At 41.3% G+C, this 19432-nt stretch overlaps 2 protein-coding genes across 2 annotated transcripts in view; both read right to left on the reverse strand.

The window, feature by feature from the left end:
- Nucleotides 1-1956, reverse strand: LOC116412045 (protein spinster homolog 1-like). The gene is made up of 6 exons (XM_031905412.1): nt 1879-1956; nt 1425-1490; nt 1089-1231; nt 848-999; nt 687-750; nt 1-295 (listed from the first exon to the last, which is right to left on the reverse strand). Exons 1-6 carry the CDS (start codon nt 1925-1927, stop codon nt 146-148), a joined length of 624 nt encoding a protein of 207 aa, XP_031761272.1. The 5' UTR covers nt 1928-1956; the 3' UTR covers nt 1-145.
- A 10804-nt stretch (nt 1957-12760) lies between these two features.
- The window catches only part of a2m (alpha-2-macroglobulin), a 30796-nt gene continuing 24124 nt past the window's right edge, over nt 12761-19432 (reverse strand). Inside the window, exons 27-36 of the mRNA XM_031905381.1 lie at nt 18670-18744; nt 18315-18477; nt 17715-17938; nt 17405-17620; nt 16989-17113; nt 15869-15959; nt 15719-15790; nt 14760-14862; nt 14242-14286; nt 12761-13270 (exon numbers count right to left, since the gene is read on the reverse strand). Of these exons, the coding sequence (XP_031761241.1) occupies nt 13251-13270; nt 14242-14286; nt 14760-14862; nt 15719-15790; nt 15869-15959; nt 16989-17113; nt 17405-17620; nt 17715-17938; nt 18315-18477; nt 18670-18744 (1134 nt within the window). The 3' untranslated portion in view covers nt 12761-13250. The remainder of the gene's footprint in view (nt 13271-14241; nt 14287-14759; nt 14863-15718; nt 15791-15868; nt 15960-16988; nt 17114-17404; nt 17621-17714; nt 17939-18314; nt 18478-18669; nt 18745-19432) is intronic.

The raw sequence follows: 19432 nt of genomic DNA on the forward strand, positions 1-19432 counted from the left end.
TCTGTAGCTTCAATTTATTTACTTTGGCTTCTTGTGACATTAATCATTGCAATCCCACATAACATGAATGCTTTTGTATTTGCTAAACTAAACATGTCAGAGGGACTAGATCGTCAGCTCCTTTTGCCTAAAGATAAAGAGATACTCACGTCAGCAGAGGCTTCATACGGGAAAAGGGGGAACATTCCACTTGAGGTTCATCATCTTCATCCTCTTCTTCCGTGTTGCCTCCAGATGGGTCCTTCATAAATACCAGTAGTAGGCTCAAACAAATGACTCCAAGGCACGGCGCTATCTGTATCCAGATAAAGACAACTGACAGTTAGCCGACTGCATGATTAACACTGGCTGAATGTAAAAGCACAAGAACTGGCCAATGGCTGAGCAGATACTCTGCTCCCTCTAAATCTGGACCACTTATATTACCAGAAACAGCCTAAAGGGGACTATTGTTCCTGGTGCATTTCAAAGGCCTAATGCCAGAAAAATAATCATCTAGCCAGTTGGTCACTATAATGCCCACGTTGAAGATTGTTTTCAGTTAGTTGCTTTTTTTTCTGAAAGTTATATTTATGTGCTGTGATATACAATACAGTATTTTATAGATGCCAGACGAGTTATATGTCTAAATGCTAACAGATATCTTACTCTAAGCGTTATGGCGCTCAGCTGAATATATCACTTACCAGTCGTGCCACGTGCCAGGAGAATTGGTTGGCCACTAATGCTGCTATGCAGATCGCTATTAGCCTGAAGGGGAGAATGGAAAGAATTCAGGGTTAATATAAAAGAATGAGCACAAGCAGAAGAAAACAATATACACTCACATGTAAGACTTAGTACTTACCTGAAAAGAAAGCTACACAGCTGAGATCCAAATATGGCGAGTCTTCGATTGGACGCTGAGAACATGTGTCCAATCAGTGGTAAAGCACAGCTTAAGAAAAAATCTGCTATTATGTCCAGTAATCCTCGCAGAAGTAGGATGAGCCAGAACCACTACAAGAAAAGGGACATAATCCTTATTAATTGTTTCATATTGTATCTGAATATCACAGAATATGAGCAGAAAGAAAGCTGAATATTACCTGCTTGGGTACAAAACAGAAGGTAAAAGTGAGCAGGGTCCAAAGTGTCATCCCTATACACATTATAGTCTTCTGGCTTAACCAATCTCCAAAATATCTAAAGACAGGACTTATAGCCAGAATGGTGAAGCCAAGAGCAAATACTGTAGGGGGAGAAAGAATGAGATTGTGAGACATAGCTAGTAAGAGCCAGAGATGGAACAAACAGAAAGAGAGTGCCGCAGAAGGAAATATATGGAATATTATTATATTTCCATTAATGCAGAGAGAAAGACATAGCATTATAGACAATAAAAGACACAGATATTTGAGTAACACAAGGAAATGTGCCCTTACGTCCATCTACAAGTGCAGTCTTCTTTATATCAATGCCGTATTCTTCTTCAATTAATGGCATCACAGCTATAAATACAATAAAAGGACAAACAATGAAGTGAAGTTAGTAACATGGCGGTATTACACATAGAGATAATAGTAAAACTATAAAGGACTCTGTGAAGAAGAATAGCCCCCCAGCTTATATACTGATTACCCCCCAAAGTTTGGATCTAACATGGCAAATGGCAGTGTTATAAAAATGGGTGATATTGATAGGTCCAAATGACCCATCTGAAATTAGAGCTTTGGGAAAAGCAGCAAAAGAAGAGGAAATAGTGGAAGAGCCAAAGACTATGCCGGGGCAATAAACAGATGAGAGAGAAGAAATCTGCTTTTTCTAAGGGAATTTGCTTGCTAATTGTATGCTCAGGACACAGAATACTAAAGTCGTTTAGCTGGCCTTGCCCCTTACCTTCTGTAAAATATCTATCAAACACCATGACTGCAGTTATAATTAGCATCACCGCCCAATTCAGGATACGGGGTATTTTCGTCTTCATTCCATTCTCTTCTTCAAGTGTTTTAATAGGTTTTGATTTAAATTTTTTAAAAATAAAAAAGTCCAAAAAATGATGGAATGTTTTAGAACTGCAACAAATAGAGAATAAAATTAGGCTTCTGGCAAAAAATCCCTCATCTCTGTCTCATGTTCCGCGAGGGAGAACGGACAGGAAACAAAGACGCCGGTTACAAACCAAATATCACAACATTCCTGGCTGCCATAGGGAACCTAAAGCAACCGGGAATGTCAGAAATATAAATACAATAATATCATAAATTATATTACTATTAATGATAATAATATGAATAATAATAATATTACTAATAATTATTAGTCATTATAAATAATATTATAAACTAGAAAGTGAAGTTTGAGAACAAACTTCATGTTGGGTTGAAAAACATGAAGTCACTGAATGGGCTCCGCCCACTTTCTCTGACCATGGACCACAGTTATATAGTTAAAACCACTGTGCAAAGTTTGGGGACCCTGGTTTTAATAGTGTCTGAATGGCAGCAACTTAAATTTCCCCACCGAAAGTCAACGAGTGACAATGGTGGTTGGTGGCTCCACCCCCTTTTTCTAACCTGGAACTGCAGTTACCCAGTGACTAACTCTGTTTAGGGACCCTAGGATTAATATTTAAAGAACGGCAGCAGTTTAAATTTAAACCAATAAAAGTCAATAGGTGAATTGTGATTGGTGGCTCCGCCCACTTCTTCTAACCTTGAGTTGAAGTCACCCAGTGACAAACAGTGGGCACCCTGGCATAAATAGTGTGAGAATGGCAGCATTTTAAATTTAAACCAATAAAATTCAATGGATGAAATCTGATTGGCTGTTAGTGGCCCAACCCACTTTTCCTATTTTTGAACTGCAGTCCCCCAGTGACCATCTTTGCAAATTTTGGGGAGTCAGGCATAAAAATTGTGAGACTGACAGCATTTTACACTTCCCCATTGTACCATTACCATAGTAAATAGGTGAAATGTTATTGGCTGTTTATTGGCTCCGCCCATTTTTTTCTAATGTGAAACGGCAAATACCCAGTGACGAACTCTGGAAACTTTAACAACCCTGGAATTAATATTTAAATAATGGCATCAGTTTAAATATAAACCAATGAAATCTAATGGGTGGAAATGGATTTGCTTTTGGTGGCTCCTCCCACTTGTTCTAACCCTGAATATGTAGTCATCCAGTCACTGACTGTGCAAAGTTTGGGAACCCTGACATAAATAGTGTGAGAAAAGCAGAATTTTAAATTTAAACAAAAAAAAATCAATAGGTGAAGTCTGATTGGCTTTTGGTGGCTCCACCCACTTATTAAAACCTAAAAATGCAGTCCCCTAGTGACCCTGGTGTTAATACTGTGAGAATGGCAGCAGGTTGAATTTCCCCATTGAAAATCAATAGTTAAAATCTGATTGGCTGTTGGTGGCTCCACCCACTTTTTCTAACTCTGAACCGCAGTTACCAGGTGACTAGCTCTGCAAAGTTTGGAGACCTTAGTATTAATATTTAAAGAATGGCCGCAGTTTAAATTTAAACATATGAAGTCTATAGGTGAAATCTAATTGGTTGTTGTTGGCCCCACCCACTTTTCTAAACTTGGAACATAGTCACCTAGTGACAAACTGCAAAGTTTGGGGACCCTGACATTAAACTTGTGAGAATGGCAGCAGTTAAAATTTTCCCACTGAAAACAATGAAAGAAATATGATTGGCTTTTGGCGGCCCCGCCCACTTTTTCTAACCTTGAGTACAAAGTCACCCAGTGACTGACTGTGAAAGTTTGCGAACCCTGGCATCAAACCAATAAAATTCAATAGGTGAAATCTGATTGGCTGTTAGTGGCCCCGCCCACTTTTTTCAAAACTAAAACTGTAGTCCCCTAGTGACCAACTGTGAAAAGTTTGGGGACCCTGGTGTTAATACTGTGAGAATGGCAGCAGGTTGGATTTCCCCATGTAAAGTCAATAGGTAAAATCTGATTGGCTGTTGGTGGCTCCACCCACTTACAAAAATACAAAAAACCTTAAATACGTAGGCACCCAGTGTCTAAATATGCAAAGTTTGGTAACCCTGGCAACAAACCAATAAAAATCAATAGGTGAAATCTGATTGGTTGTTGGTGGCTCTGCCAACTTTTCAAAACTAAAATTGCAGCCCCCTAGTGACCAACTGTGAAAAGTTTGGGGACCCTGGTGTTAATTCTGTGAGACTGGCAGCAGGTTGGATTTCCCCATTGAAAGTCAATAGGTAAACTCTGATTGGCTGTTGGTGGCTCCGCCCACTTTTTCTTACCTTGAACCACAGTTACCTGGTGCCTAACTCTGCAAAGTTTGGGGACCCCGGCGTTATTACTGTGAGAATGGCAGCAGGTTGGATTTCTGCCAAGTCAATAGGTAAAATCTGATTGGCGGTTCACAGCTCCGCCCACTTTTGGGCATCCAATAATCATCCTATTTTAATTCAGGCTGAGCCCATGACTATGTGATTCAAGTTTGGGGAGTGTAGCCTCAAAGCTGTAAGTTTGGCAACAGTTTCAATTTCCCCATTAAAGTCAATGGGTACAATATGATTGGCTGCTGTTGGCCCCTCCCACTTTGCATGTTTTTTTAAAAAAAACAAAAACAACCTGAATGCGTAGTCACCCAGTGACTGACTGTGCAAAGTTTGGAAAATCTGGCATCAAACCAATAAAAATCAATAGGTGAAATTTGATTGGCTGTTGGTGGCTCCGCCCACTTTTCAAAACTTAAACTGCAGTCCCCTAGTGACCAAGTGTAAAAAGTTTGGGGACCCCGACGTTATTACTGTGAGACTGGCAGCAGGTTGAATTTCCGCCAAATCAATAGGAAAAATCTGATTGGTTGTTCACAGCTCCGCCCACTTTTGGGCATCCAATAATCATATTGTTTTCATTCAGGCTGAGCCCATGACTATGTGATTCAAGTTTGGGGAGTGTGGCCTCAAAGCTGTAAGATTGGCAGCAGTTTCAATTTCCCCATTAAAGTCAACAGGTGAAATTGGATTGGCTGTTGTTGGCCCCTCCCACTTTGGGTCATCCAACAAATGTCGCTGTTTCACTCGGGGTGACCCCATGACTATGTGATTCAAGTTTGGGGGGTGCAGCTTCAAAGCTGTAAGTGTGGCAGCAGTTTGAAAATCTTCCCTGTCAAAGTCATTGGGAAAATTGGGGGGTTCGGAGCGGCGCCACAAAAATATGGGGGGCGCAATCGCTTAGAAAAGCACAAGCAACCTGCTCCGCTATAGGGCGAAAAAGTGTGGGGAGTTTGGGTGTTGTACCCCTAAACCTGTAGGAGGAGTAGTGTTTAGAAAATGGGGGGCGCTAAGAAGAAGAAGAAGTGGAAGAAGAGTCTGTGGGTTTCAGCCCAATATAATTACACAGCGCCAATGGGCATAAGGGTTAGAGATATTATTAGTGATGGGGGAAATCATTCCCCATGGATTTGCAGTGAACTTCCGCGTTTCGCCATTGGTGGATTTTTTTGCGAAACGGGCGTCAAAATTTGCCACATCAAAAAATGACGCGCGTGACATTTCTTTTTGACGCACAAAATTTTCACTTTTGAAAAGGGACAGAGTCGCTTATCCCTATATATTATGTGGCATAAAAAAAACAACAAAACTTGCGCCCTTTTGCTGCAGAAAAAACTGCATCGTTTTTTACACGTTTTTCTTCTGGTGGAACATAAAAAAACTACAGTAATTTAGTAAAATCTGGTGTTTAGTGACGAGCAAATCTGTCCTGTTTTGCCATAAAATTCGCAAATAATGTAAAAATTCGCAAAACGGTGAATTTAGTTTTACACCAAAAATATAGAAAATCTCCCACTCCATACAAATGTACATTTTATATCAAAATCCCTGCCCATTGTACCGGGTAACACAAAGGGATCAATATATGGATTCTAGCAGCTAATCTTTCTTACCAACACGCCATCATGTCTAAACTTTAACTGAATCTGTCACTCACTCAATAAGTAGCCTTGGTTCTCTTATCAGCATTATGACATCACAATCACTCTGATCTTCTCTTCAATTGTGACATCACACACAACACTTCCTCTGTGGGTTGCCATGGATACATGCCATTGTTTCAAGTAATGCCAATGAGGAATACATGGTTTCTAGCAGCTGACAGCGCCATTTTAGCTTTCCCGCTTACACGCCATTGCCTCCCAACTCTAAATGATTGCATCAGTCACAAACTGGGACAACCTGCCATCAACATATTGTGATAACATCACCTGTAGTATTTAAAAAAAAAAAAGAAACATATTTGAAAGTGTAAATCAGTAGTATTTTACGCTAAAAAACAATAAGTGGAAGTGGGAATAAACACCAAGGGGAACGTTTATTATATAAATATAATGCAAATAAATAATGCCAAAATAAATTGGAGACCGCAGTTTATGATCCATGTCTTTTTCTGTGATTTTCCATATATTTATAGTGAGCTCGAGTTCATCAGCATTGTGCGTGTTGCATGAAAATGAATGGAAAAATATCACAAATGGTTGTTTTCTGTGCATTCTCAAGCAAGTGTAATAGTGACTACCGTAATTTTCAGCTTGCTCAGATACCGAGGGGGTCTTCATCAGGGGCGCGTGCATAAGAAATACAAAAATGTGCCCCTGACTAAGATGCCCTGGGTGGGGTAATACGCAGGTATGGGATCCCTTATCCAGAAACCTGTTATCCAGAAAGTTCCGAATTACAGATAGGCCATCTCCCATAAGACTCCATTATAAGCAAATAGTTAAAAAAAAATTAAAATGATTTCCTTTTTCTCTGTTGTAATAATAAAACAGTACCTGTACTTGATCCCAACTAAGATATAATTACCCCTTATTGGGGCAGAACAGCCCTATTGGGTTTATTTAATGGTTAAATGATTCCCTTTTCTCTGTAATAATAAAACAGTACCTGTACTTGATCCCAACTAAGATATAATTACCCCTTATTGGGGGCAGAACGGCCCTATTGGGTTTATTTAATGGTTAAATGATTCCCTTTTCTCTGTAATAATAAAACAGTATCTGTACTTGATCCCAACTAAGATATAATTACCCCTTATTGGGGGCAGAACAGCCCTATTGGGTTTATTTCATGGTTAAATGATTCCCTTTTCTCTGTAATAATAAAACAGTACCTGTACTTGATCCCAACTAAGATATAATTACCCCTTATTGGGGGCAGAACAGCCCTATTGGGTTATTAAATATTTAAATGATTTCTTAGTAGTCTTAAGTTATGGAGATATAAATTATGGAAAGATCCCTTATCCGGAAAACCCTAGGGCCGAGCATTCTGGATAACAGGTCCCATGCCTGTACTGGAGTGCTCTACTCCTCTTGTTTATTAGTTATTACATTATGGGGACTTACAGGTACCCCCTTACAATAAGCACCCTGTATTTATTGCTGTAAGATCTTGGGGTGCATTGCTTGCTAGTTACTGACCATACACTTCCCATTCTAATCAAAATGAAATAAACACTTAGAGACATATTCATCTTTTGGCAGATAATAGCAGGAGTTATTCCTGAGTAAAGCCTTACAGGCACTTTATGATATAACCATCTTTTATCTGGGCTGATACAATCAGTTCCACCTCAGGAGATAATTCTGCTGTTTCCCCCCCCCCCACGTGCAGTTTGTATGAGGGAGCAAGGGTCAGACAGTTGGGAGTACTGAGCGCTGCTGGGCATTAGGGCATCACTTGCAGCCCTGCTTTGATTGGCTGCTGCAGGACAGTCCCTACGTAAAAATCAAATGTGATTGGCACTGGCAAACTGAATGTGAAGAGATATAAACACTAAGGAGCTGATTTATCCAAGAACAGGGGACCTGCTTTGACTGCTTTCATTATACAAAAAAAACCCTTATTTCTCAAGGGCTGATTGGGGGTCCGAGCCCCTAGGTTATTGAAAGCAATACATAGGCTGATCCTAATCAAACAAACATTGGTGGATTTAGGCCAAAAAATGGGCATTCTCGTCATATTCAAGTCGGGAGCACGTTTGAACCCTGTCTCTATGGCTCCTCATCCCTTACCCCAAGGTGGTGGGATAGTGTCCCCTGCAGCCTGACCCCTGTGATATTATATCTAATTCCTTTCTGAGGGGGATGGTTAGGCTTGGGCCTAAGTTGCAAAAGGTTGGGTTACAAAGGACTGGTTTAGGGTGGGTGCGGATAATCCCACCAGAAATCTGATTAAACAAATAGCAATTTAAATTTCAACCCCCAACAGCTGCAGATCAAGAGATTCATAATAAAACCCCAAACGACCTATATGGGTTGTCTTTATCTTATGTATCATGTCACATATACAGAACCTACAGCGCCGTTACATACAGCACAAATATAAACAAATATCAGCAGCTGTTATGAGAAAACTAGCGGTGAGGGAATATTTCAGCGGGCAATAGATTGGTTGTGAAATTCAGCGTTTCAGCACTGGCAATTGTTTTAGTGAATCTGCAGCTTGGCTAATGCCAGCCACATACCAAGTACCAATCCAGTCATTCAAATAGTAAGAAACCATAGCAGGCACAGCTCTCGCCATGGCATGGCGGCTAGCATGTATGGGTGCCCTTGGTTTGTGTGAGAGCTCAGGGATTCATTACAGCCGCACAGACAGCTGTTAGTAATGGCTGAATCTGGCTGGGCACCGGCAGGCAAAAGGCATCTGTGTATGGGCCTTGCTCTCTTTTATGTTTGTTTATTCTATATTACTATAATGATACCAGTGATTTATGTATGACTGCATGTAATTCAAATTTGTATGTATTTCCTTCCATCAGTTTAATACAGCGGTGCATAGGCGCTATGTCATGTCTGTTATGAAATGCATGAGGACAAATGCTGTGTCTGTCATAAAATAACAGGGGGCCATGTACTGTGTCTGTCATGAAGTGTTTGGTTCAAGTACTGTGTCCATCCTAAAATGTCAGGGGGACGTACTGTTTCTGTCATGAAATAACAGGGGGCAAGTACTGTGTCTGTCATGAAATAACGGGGGCAAGTACTGTGTCTGTCATGAAATAACGGGGGCAAGTACTGTGTTTGTCATAAAATGGCAGGGGGCATGTATTGTGTCTGTCATGAACTGCTTAGGGACGTACTGTATCTATCGGGAAGGGTTTGGGGACAAGTACTGTGTCTGTTATGAAATAACAGGGGGACATGTACTGTGGCTATCAGGAAGTATTTGGGGGCAAGTACATTATCCGTCATAAAATGGCAGGGGGACATTTAATGTGTCTGTCATGAAATAACAGGGGGCAAGTACTGTGTCTCATAAAATGTTTGGGGGCAAGTACTTTCTCTGTCACAAAATGGCAGAGGAACAGGTACTGTGTCTGTCATGAAATAATGGGACAAGTACCGTGTCCATCATGAAATATTTGGGGGCAAGTACTTGTCTTCGTCTGTTGGCAGTGGAACAAATACTTTTTCTGTCATGAAATAATAGGGGAAATACATGGGGCAAGTACTGCGTCTGTCATTAATTGTTTGGAGCAAGTACTGTGTCCGTCATGAAATGTTTGGGGCAAGTACTGTGTCTCGTTAATTGTTTTGTGGCAAGTACTGTGTCTGTCATGAAATGTTCGGGGACATGTACTGTGGCTATCAGGAAGTGTTTGGGGGCAAGTACTTTATCCGTCATAAAATGGCAGGGGGACATTTACTGTGTCTGTCATGAAATAACAGGGGGCAAGTACTGTGTCTTATAAAATGTTTGGGGGAAGGACTTTGTCCATCACAAAATGGCAGAGGGACATGTACTTTGTCATGAAATGTTTGGGGACAAGTACTGTGTCTGTCATGAAATAACGGGGCCATGTACTGTGTCTTATAAAATGTTTGGGGGAAGGACTTTGTCCATCACAAAATGGCAGAGGGACATGTACTTTGTCTGTCATGAAATAACAGGGGGACATGCACTTTTTCTGTTATGAAATGTTTAGGGGCAAGTACTTTGTCTGTCATGAAATATTTGGGGGCAAGTACTTTGTCTGACATTAATTGTTTGGGGGCAGGTACCGTGTCCTTCATGAAATGTTTGGGGGCAAGTACTGTGTCTGTTGGCAGAGGAACAAATACTTTATCTGTCATGAAATGACAGGGGAAATACATGGGACAAGTACTGTGTCTGTCATTAATTGTTTGGGGCAAGTAGTATGTCCGTCATAAAATGTTTGGGGCAAGTACTGTGTCTGTCATGATTCATCAGGGGGGCAAGTACCGTGTCTGTCATGAAGTGTTTAGGGGCAAGTACTGTGTCTGTCATTAATTGATTGGGGCAAGTACTTTGTCCGTCATAAAATGGCAGGGGGCAAGTACTGTGTCTGTCATGAATTATCAGGGGGACAAGTACCGTGTCTGTCATTAAATGTTTTAGGGTAAGTACTTTGTCATGAAATGTTTGGGGGCAAGTACTGCGTCTTTTATGAAATGACACTGGGACATTTACTGTATCTGTCATGAAAATGTTTGGGGGCAAATAATGTGTTCATCATGAAATGTTTGGGGGCAAGTACCATGTCCATTATGAAATGGCATGGGGAAAAGTACTGTGTCCGTCATGAAATGGCAGGGGGCAAGTACTGTTTCTGTTATGAAATGTTTGGGGCAAGTACTGTATCTGTTATGAAATGGCAGTGGGATATGTACTGTGTCCATCATGAAATGTTTGGGGGCAAGTACCATGCCTGTCATTAATTGTTTGGGGCAAGTACTGTGTCTGTCATGAAATTACAGGGGGCAATTACTGAGTCCATCATGAAATGTTTATGGGCAGGTACTGCTTCTGTTATGAAATGGCAGTGGGATATGTACATAGGTTTATCAAGGAAGTGCTAAAGTGAAAGCGGCTTCATATTCTTGTTTAGTGCCAGAAATAACAGAGGCATTTTTTTAAGTAAAACTATAGGCAAAAGGTATGTTTGTCTGTGTCCCGGACTGCTTTCCATCTGCCAAAACCAGAGGAATGTTCCCTAAGGGGCTGCAACTCCCTCCCAATCTGTGAGCCTGGCCAGTCATTCAATAATATATATATCTGCTGCCCCAATACTCCAACCTAGGTGTGGGCTCCTTGGCTATGGATTTAACCCCATCAGGTTAGTTATTTAGAACTGGTTGTTGCTTCCACTCAGGGCCATACCTACTGTATAGATAAGCACCCGAGAGCCCGTGCCTAGGGGGCAGCCTTGGGGAGCGTACCTCGGGTACCTATATAATTGATAATAAAAACCCTCCCCGGTCACCTCCAGATGCTTTCTGGCCAAATCCGGTGACAGAACTGGGGGTTTAGGGCTGATGGGTTAGGGTTCCCACGGCGATTACGGGCGCATGTTACATCACATCTGTAACCTAGGGGAGAAGTTAGGCCTGGTGCCTAGGGTGGCACCATCTGGTCTCTTGTACTGTAACCAACTGTATTATTGCACAGCTACTGCTTTCTGTAGGTGCTGATTTACTGCCCCGACCCGTAACCTCTGATATTCTAAAGGTGCCCATACACTGTAAGATCCTCTTGTTTGGTGAGATCGGCAAGCGAGCGGATATTCTCCCGATATGCCCACCTATGTATGGGGGATATTGGGCTAATTCGGTCTTTTGTCCCTAGGGTCAAACGATTAAATCATAACCGTTAGGAAACCGAAGGAAAAATCAAACCTGCCCTATCAAGATCTGCCGATTTCAGGCCAGATGTCAGTCGGTGGAGGCCCGTAGTTTGTGCCCATACACAGGCAGATAAGCTGCTGAATCGGTTTAAAGGACTGACATTGGCAGCTAGAATCGACCCATGTATGAACGCCTTAAGTCCTGGTTCCTGCCAGCCCCTTCTGAGAGTCTCATCACAGGAGATTCTGTTTGGCAGTACACATGAGGGCTGATTTACTAAAGGCTGATAAGTTTTATCTCACGCTTTTTTGCGTTAAAATAGACCCGGAAATTAACGCGCGTTTCACTACAGTATTATTGCGTGTGTTAAGTCGCATATCACATGCGTTAATTTACGCACTACCGCATGCGTTAATTTGCGCGCCGAAATAACACTAACGCACTAACGCATTCACAAACACTTAGACGCGCTAAATATCGCATTACTCTATGCGAAAATTAACCCCTACTTGAGGCAGGCGGTAATTATAGAAAAGTACAGTTAATGAGCTTTTGGCAACACAATAAGGACTTTGCAGTGGGATTTATTCCAGTCTGTGTTGGCCCCAGAGTGATGCAGCCGCCAGTTTGCAGGGAAATGGGCATTTTCAGTACAGTAATTTTCTGAAAGTAATGCCGTGTATGGCTAACATGGCGTGCGCTTTTTCGCACGCGGCAAATATTTGTATGCGGTGCGTTAATTAGCGTTTGTTCCATCAAATACCGCATGAAAATAGTCGTCGCGACTAAAATAACGCAATTATGCTTTTAGTGAATCGTGCGATTAGACGCGATAAAAATTTTACCGCATGCTATAAATAACGCACGTTTTAACGCACTTAGGTGAATCAGCCCTATCGTCTATATGCCTCTAAGACCTGCCATGTCAGAAATTAAAAAATGAGAACCTGCTTTAAGGCCACTGGGTGCAACATCCAAGGGGTTGGTGGGCGACATGTTTTTGCCCTCCCCACCCATTTAGTTCCCTTTCATTAAGTAGCTTGTAGATGAAACTGGATACTGGTGAGTACTGCACACAGCTACACATACCGGCTATGGCAGTTGTGGTTCATTCATATAGTTCTGAGATAGGAATTTGATTATCTACTTTATTACACCATTTCATACAGTCAGTTGGAGAAGCAGATGGCTGGGCTTTTATCACTGAAACAGAAAATGTTTTGCAATTATTTTTTGTGACATACCCCATTGTTACCTCTGCAGAAACTTTCACTGAGGCTTTTGTGGCAGCCATAACAAATATGACTCTGCCCCTTTGCGTTTACTCCTTTAGTTGCTTACAAAACATCAAAATAATTGTACGGTCAAAATGGAGGTGGAGCCATTATGAGAGCCTTATACGAAATGCTTTGTCCTGTACTGAAATAATGGCGGCTGTACTTGGTTCTCTGCCTTCATATTCGCTTTATCTGATACAAAATATCTCAAGGAATGAACTGGCTGGCAGTGTGGAAGAAGAGAAGTCCTTTCAAAAAGTCCATGGATCATCACAATCAAATATTTTTGAGTCCGTGTTACAACACAGCTGGTGCTTCTTCGTTCCTTCGCAAAACTTCGCCATTACTCATTGTTCCCACCATCTAAGGAGAGAAGGAGCAGAATGTGATATATACGCCCTCTGTAGAACGTACCCATGTAACGCTAACTTACATTCAGTGGCGTAACTTGGTCGTGCCCGTTCCCCCTGCAAAGAAATCTTTTGACTCCTGGTAGGAGAGGGGCTGGGGAGGGGGGACTACAATACAAAGAACCCCGTATTCCAGGCTCCCCTGTTGCCTGGGCTCCCCCGCGACCGCAGAGTCTGTTGTATAGGTAGTCACTCCGCTGCATTAATTCCATTAAAGAGGCAATTTATAGTAAATCCTGGTCCAACATAAGGACAAAATAGGGTCATAAATTGCCATAAATGCACTTTTTCATGCCATGAAACTGGTCTAAACTCCTGTTATTTTATTGGGAAATACCTTCAGCAATGACCAACAACCAAGGGCTCATAATTGGGGATGCACTGATTCGTCTCTGGATTTGGCCAAAGCCTACTACGTTTTGAAGACAAAAATCAACCAAATGCTACGGGGCAGATTTATCAATATTCTAATTTGATCGCCGAGATATTTTTTACTGTAAAAGTTGCAATTTTCTAATTTCAGTTATCAAAACTCTAATAATCAAGCTTTGTGAGGCGCCAAAGACTCTAATGGGATAAAAATCATCAGCTAAAACTGGGGGTGGGGTTTATGTAGTAGCCAATGGGAGGTGTATTCTCCAAATAAAAGTTTATATTTAGTTTGGTATTTGGCCCTTTCTTCTGGAGAGGATTCAGCATTTGGTTGATCCCTACTGATAATACAAAGCTCCTTATATCTCTGTGTGTTGACCCTGTAAGTCCCACTTTGTGTAAAGATGGCCGCACATGGGTTAATATAATTGTTTGAAACCAAATATAATTCAATACACACAGGCTAAAAAAGAAAAGTATTAGTTTTACTGGTTGCTATGGGGAACTGAACTTTACAATTTAGAGACAGTGCTACTAAATATAATATATTACCGTTTGCACTGCAGGGGGCGCTGTACTTGGTCACGGCAAAATCATCTGTAAGGGATAAAAGAAAAACAGAAAAGACTGATTAACTCTAAGATATACAGTATGTCTTAAAATATAAACAATACAATAACTACAGGGGGCACTTGGGGGCACATTTACTAAAATTGTTTTTTTTTCTGGCCATGAAAGTTGCATAAATTTGATATGGTATAAATTTGGTATCATTGCTGTATTTATAAAAGTTATTAATAAATGCTTGAATCGTTCGTACAAATATTTCAAGTTTACATTCAAAAATGCGAGTTGAAAGTATTGTTAAAACTCGAAAAAATTCGAGTATAAACAGACGTTCGTTCGTTTCCATGAATCCTCTTTATTTTTCCCAAACAGGAAGTGCTCCAGCAGCCATTTTAGGAACATTGGCGCTCACTCTTGGAAAACAATAATATATGTTATTTGGGTGAAAATGAAAACAATGAGGGGATTAAGTTCCCCTTGAAACTTTCCCCTTGAAACATTACCTTTCTCATAGTAATCGTAGATGATGGCAGTGGCTGGCTGGAGGTTGCTGATGGGAATGTCCTGTTCCACCAGGAAACTAAAGCTCTGGATGTCCTTGGAGAGCTGCAGGAGGTAGAATTAGAACAAGTCAATACATTTAATATTCTTCATTGGAAGTTTTCTTTATTGACTTATGGAACTTATTCCCTAACCCAGGGATCCCCAACCTTTTTTACCTGTGAGCCTCACTGAAATGTAATACGCGTTGGGGAGCAACACAAGCATGAAACATGTTAATACGGGTGCCAAATAAGGGCTGTGATTGGCTATGTTTGTGGACTGCTAGCCTACAGGAGGTTCTGTTTGGCAGTAAATCTTGTTTTTATCCAACCAAAACTTGCCCCCAAGCCAGGAATTCAAAAATAACTACCTGGTTTGGGGACACTGGGAGCATCATGTTTTCCCAGAGCCATTGGTTGGGGATCACTGCTTTAGCCAAACACACTGTCCAAATTATTGTGGCAGGCACGGAATCACAGCAAATTCTGCATAACGTCATTGGCAAATTGTTTTGTGAAACTTTCATAAAATTTTGCAGCTAAAATTCACGGTCATATAAAAAAAAGGCGCAGTTGCAGCAAAAAAGGTGCACGGTTGCGTCAAAATAGGCGTGGTCACGACACAATAGACACAGTTGCATTAAAAAAGGGCACGGTCACGCCAAAAAACAAAAAGGTGAGGTCATGTCAAAATAGATACGTGTCAAAAAAGTAGAGAATTTTTCGCCATTTTGCAAATTTTTCTGCGAAGTAAAACGTGAAAGATTTGCTCATCACTATCCACCCATGATAATATAGTAGAACTGTGCAACTGCCCAGCTCTTTTGTATATGCAATAGAACAATGTCTATGCATTTCTACCCCAAATGTTCTTAGTCCAAGAGGTGCCGTCACATTTTAGGAACAGTACCAGTACTCACCAACTCAAAGTACACATTGACTTTATTGGTCTGAATCTCTGTTCTTTTAATGAAGTTGTTGAGCCTGGGCAGCTAAAAGAAAAGAATCATGGGTCAGTGATACGAAGCTCTGGCAACATCTTCACCACCGAGCGAGATGAAGGCACATACCTTTTTGACAGAAGATTTTACAGGAACGTGCCCTGATGGCATCTTGATTTCCATTAGAGCCATATTTGAGTTTGCCCTCTTGCCAATATAACTATAAGAAGAGAATTATATTTTGTTATTTCAGTTTCTAAACCTGTGTCCAAGTGGAGAGAACAAAACTAAAGCCTCAAGTACAGCCAGCTCCCAGACTGTGCTTCCCAGAGAGGGAAGAATCTGAAAGGGCAAGAATTTCCTTTCTACAGCACCTCAAAATGGGGGCTTCCCCAGTGAAACATTGTGTCTTGAATCTTCCAGCAGCCATTTTAGGAGCATTCGGCGCTCATTCTTGGAAAACAATAATGCGCTTAAGTTTCACTTGAAACTGGGTGAAATAGAAAATAAGCAATAATGGGAGTAACTTCCCCTTGAAAGTGCGTGAAATAGGAAACAATGGAGAAATTAACTTCCCCTTGAAAGTGTGTAGCTAAAGGACAGGCTGACAATGAATATTAACATTTTTAAACGCAAACATTTCTAGTATTTGAAGCCCCCCATAGGACTCAATGGTACTTGATAGATCAAACCTGCCAAATTTTTATTTCTGCGTAAAAAGTCACCTAAGTGTTAATAAATATCAAATTATTCGATTTTCTTTTGAAAACGTGAATTTTTTGAGGAATATTTCAAGAAACAATTTCGGAAAAATTCAGTACTGGCCAAAACCCTTCTGGAAATCTTGAAAATATCTACAAGTAAAAACAAATTGACTTCATGGAAACATTGCTAGTATCTCAGTAGCCACAGTGTTAGTGTATTACCACTGGGGGGCTCCCTTCCTATAACAGCCTAAGGATAATGCCCCAGCTGAGGCAAACAGCCTCCTGCAATATGAACAGATGCAAACGTGTGAGACATTCTATGTTCGCGAGCTACATCTTTACCCCTTACCGCCAATTTAGAGGTATAAGAAGGAGAGAGACCCTCTGTTCTATTATCAGTGATTAATCTTTCCTTTATAAATGGTACGTTCCTGTTTCAGTGCAGCAGTGCCACCAAGCAGTGGGTAACAGAAACCATTCTGGGCGCCAGTATTAGTTGGATTCCACTAACAGTATAATTTCCTGGATTTCTGCCTACTCACCTTACATTGGCCACTATTGCAAATGATTTGAGGGACTTTCTATCGCAGGCTGTAGGCTCTGTGGTTACCAAGATTGTGAAAGCGGCATCTTCTTTGGGGTGGGGGACGTTATATCTCAGGGCCGTCTGTAACACAAAAGAATAGCAGCCTTCCCATATTAGATGTATATACACTCTAGCGCTGATCATTACACTCTAGAAGGGGGAGGTTGATGGAAAAACCTTTCTAACATTTCTAATCCCATTTGAGGACAGTGTATGGGGTAAGTGTAAATAGTCAGGATATGGCTGTTTTATTGTCATGCCTTTGGGGCAATATTATCTAAGCACTTATTCACACCAAATATCAGCATGATTTGAAATCTGTAGGTGGCAATGGCGCTGGAAGATTGACCTTTCTTTTTTGAGAAGTCTCACCTTGAGGTACAGACACCCTGACCCACTGACTGTGGCAGTGTAATCCCCTGGGACTTCCTTCAGGGCAATTTGCTGGAGAAGTAACCGGTTTGAATCCTCCACATTGAATTTAGCAACCGGAGTTTTTTCCAGAGAGAGTAAAACAGTTCGGGTGGAGTCATGGCTGAGGGTGAGAGAACCGTACAAGGCAAGGGCCTGGAGTGCCACGACCGTATCCTAGAGAAGCCAATACAGCAAATGATATGAAAATGATAAACTAGCCCAAGATTCATATTAAAGCATAATTAATACTAATAAAAATCAAGTCTACCTGAGTTGAGGAGAAGCCACCACTAGGGTTCTGCTGCTTTATAATCCAGGAGACAACCTGGGTGGCCAAGGTCAGATCTTCATCTGAGACATCAGGTTTGGACAAGAGAGTTAGGAGCCCATATGAAGTCATCTCTACTTCTGCTGAAGGGGCCTGGCTGTATGGGTTCCTGTAATGCCCTGAATCATCAGAAGTCTCTGGGCGCTGCCAATGGACTGTACCATCTAAAAGATTGGGTATAGAAAATGTATGATATGTTGTTTTTAATTCTTATTATGGTACTTTGGTATTCAGAGTAGCCTGGCAGTCTGGGAGACACATTGCCCTCCCACTGATGAGGCGGCAGATGCAGGGGTCAGTTTTTGCACTGGGCCACTGCAAATTATATTTTGCACCAACAAAATCACACTTAGTTGAAGGCTGTATAAATGAACGCTAAAGTCTATATATTGTGACCCCCCCACACTACAACAATAATGAGAAGCAACGGCAGTAATTCCAGGCCATACAATGGCTAGATTTTCCCCTTAGAAAATGTTGATGATCGAGCTCTAGCTGGGTCTTTGTAGTTCAGCAGTATCACATTATATTTTCACTCACCCTTCTTTATGGCCTGTTCATCCAATGACTGTAGGAGCTGACGGCGGATGTCCATCCTTCCAGCAAGAGTGAAAGCGTAAGCCATTAAGGCCTTGGTGTAGATGCTGTTCTTGCCTCCCAAAGCACTCTCCAGGCAGAAGAGAGCATTTCGGACAGTAGGATGCTATGGGGAGAGTGAGGCAGTGATCCACATTATAATTATGTGTTATTTACATAACTTATTTCAACCCTATGTAACCATTTAACTACATATGCCCCAAATACATATACAGGAGCCTGTAATGATCTCTATATACAATACACACTGTGACAGTAAGAAGGCAGAGCTGCAGTGATTACGATATACAGTACATACTGTGACAGGGAGCGGATATTCCAGAAGAGCAATCGTTATGTAGGCAGCCAATGTCACTTCATCATCTACTCCACCCTACGGGGAACATGAGAAATAAACATAATATACCCCTTTACCCAGGTTTAATCTTTTTTTTAATGTTTTGCAATAATTTTTAAATATGTAAATAGTAATACAGATTAAACGAGAAGAGGTATCAGAGGGAAGTCAATTGATAAAAGCAACAACAACAACAAACATTTGTAAAGCGCTTTTCTCCCGTGGGACCCAAAGCGCATAAGCTTGTCTCAGATAAGTTATGTGGACATAAATGCCAGGCTAAACAGGTGGCTTTTCAGTTTTGATTTAAACGTGTCCATGGTTGGAGCTGTCTTGATCCCGTTTGGCAAGGCGTTCCACAGGGTAGGGGCAGCATGACAGAAAGCTCTGGATCCAAAGGTTTTCAGTTGAACTCTAGGGATGGTCAGATTATTGGATCCATTTGATCTAAGATTGTGGGAGGTGTGTGACGTAGTTGCAGCAAGTCCTCCAGGTATCCGGGGCCCAGGCCATGTAGGGATTTGAATACTCTGCAAAATCTCATCTTTCTTGTCCTTCAAGATGTCTGGTCTGATCAGAGCTAATGTTCTTTCTGGTCTCACTGAAGTCAAGTCCTTTGGTGATTCATTGGAAATCTTGAAATTTGGGAAGAAAAAGGCCAGCTCACGGCTAGCTTGTTCCCGGTCATTGCTCCCATGTACAGCATTATACAAAACTTCTGTGC

The sequence above is a fragment of the Xenopus tropicalis genome, chromosome 7, assembly GCF_000004195.4.
Source record: "Xenopus tropicalis strain Nigerian chromosome 7, UCB_Xtro_10.0, whole genome shotgun sequence".
NCBI classification, from domain to species: domain Eukaryota; kingdom Metazoa; phylum Chordata; class Amphibia; order Anura; family Pipidae; genus Xenopus; species Xenopus tropicalis.

What these genes read in the sequence shown, in the direction of transcription:
- LOC116412045 (XM_031905412.1), bottom strand. Translation starts at nt 1,927, where the DNA reads ATGCTAATTATAACTGCAGTCATGGTGTTTGATAGATATTTTACAGAA. An exon ending in TGATAGATATTTTACAGAAG is followed by an intron (nt 1,491 to 1,878) that starts GTAAGGGGCAAG and finishes TTGTATTTATAG; the next exon opens with CTGTGATGCCATTAATTGAA. An exon ending in CCTGGCACGTGGCACGACTG is followed by an intron (nt 296 to 686) that starts GTAAGTGATATA and finishes ATCTGGATACAG; the next exon opens with ATAGCGCCGTGCCTTGGAGT.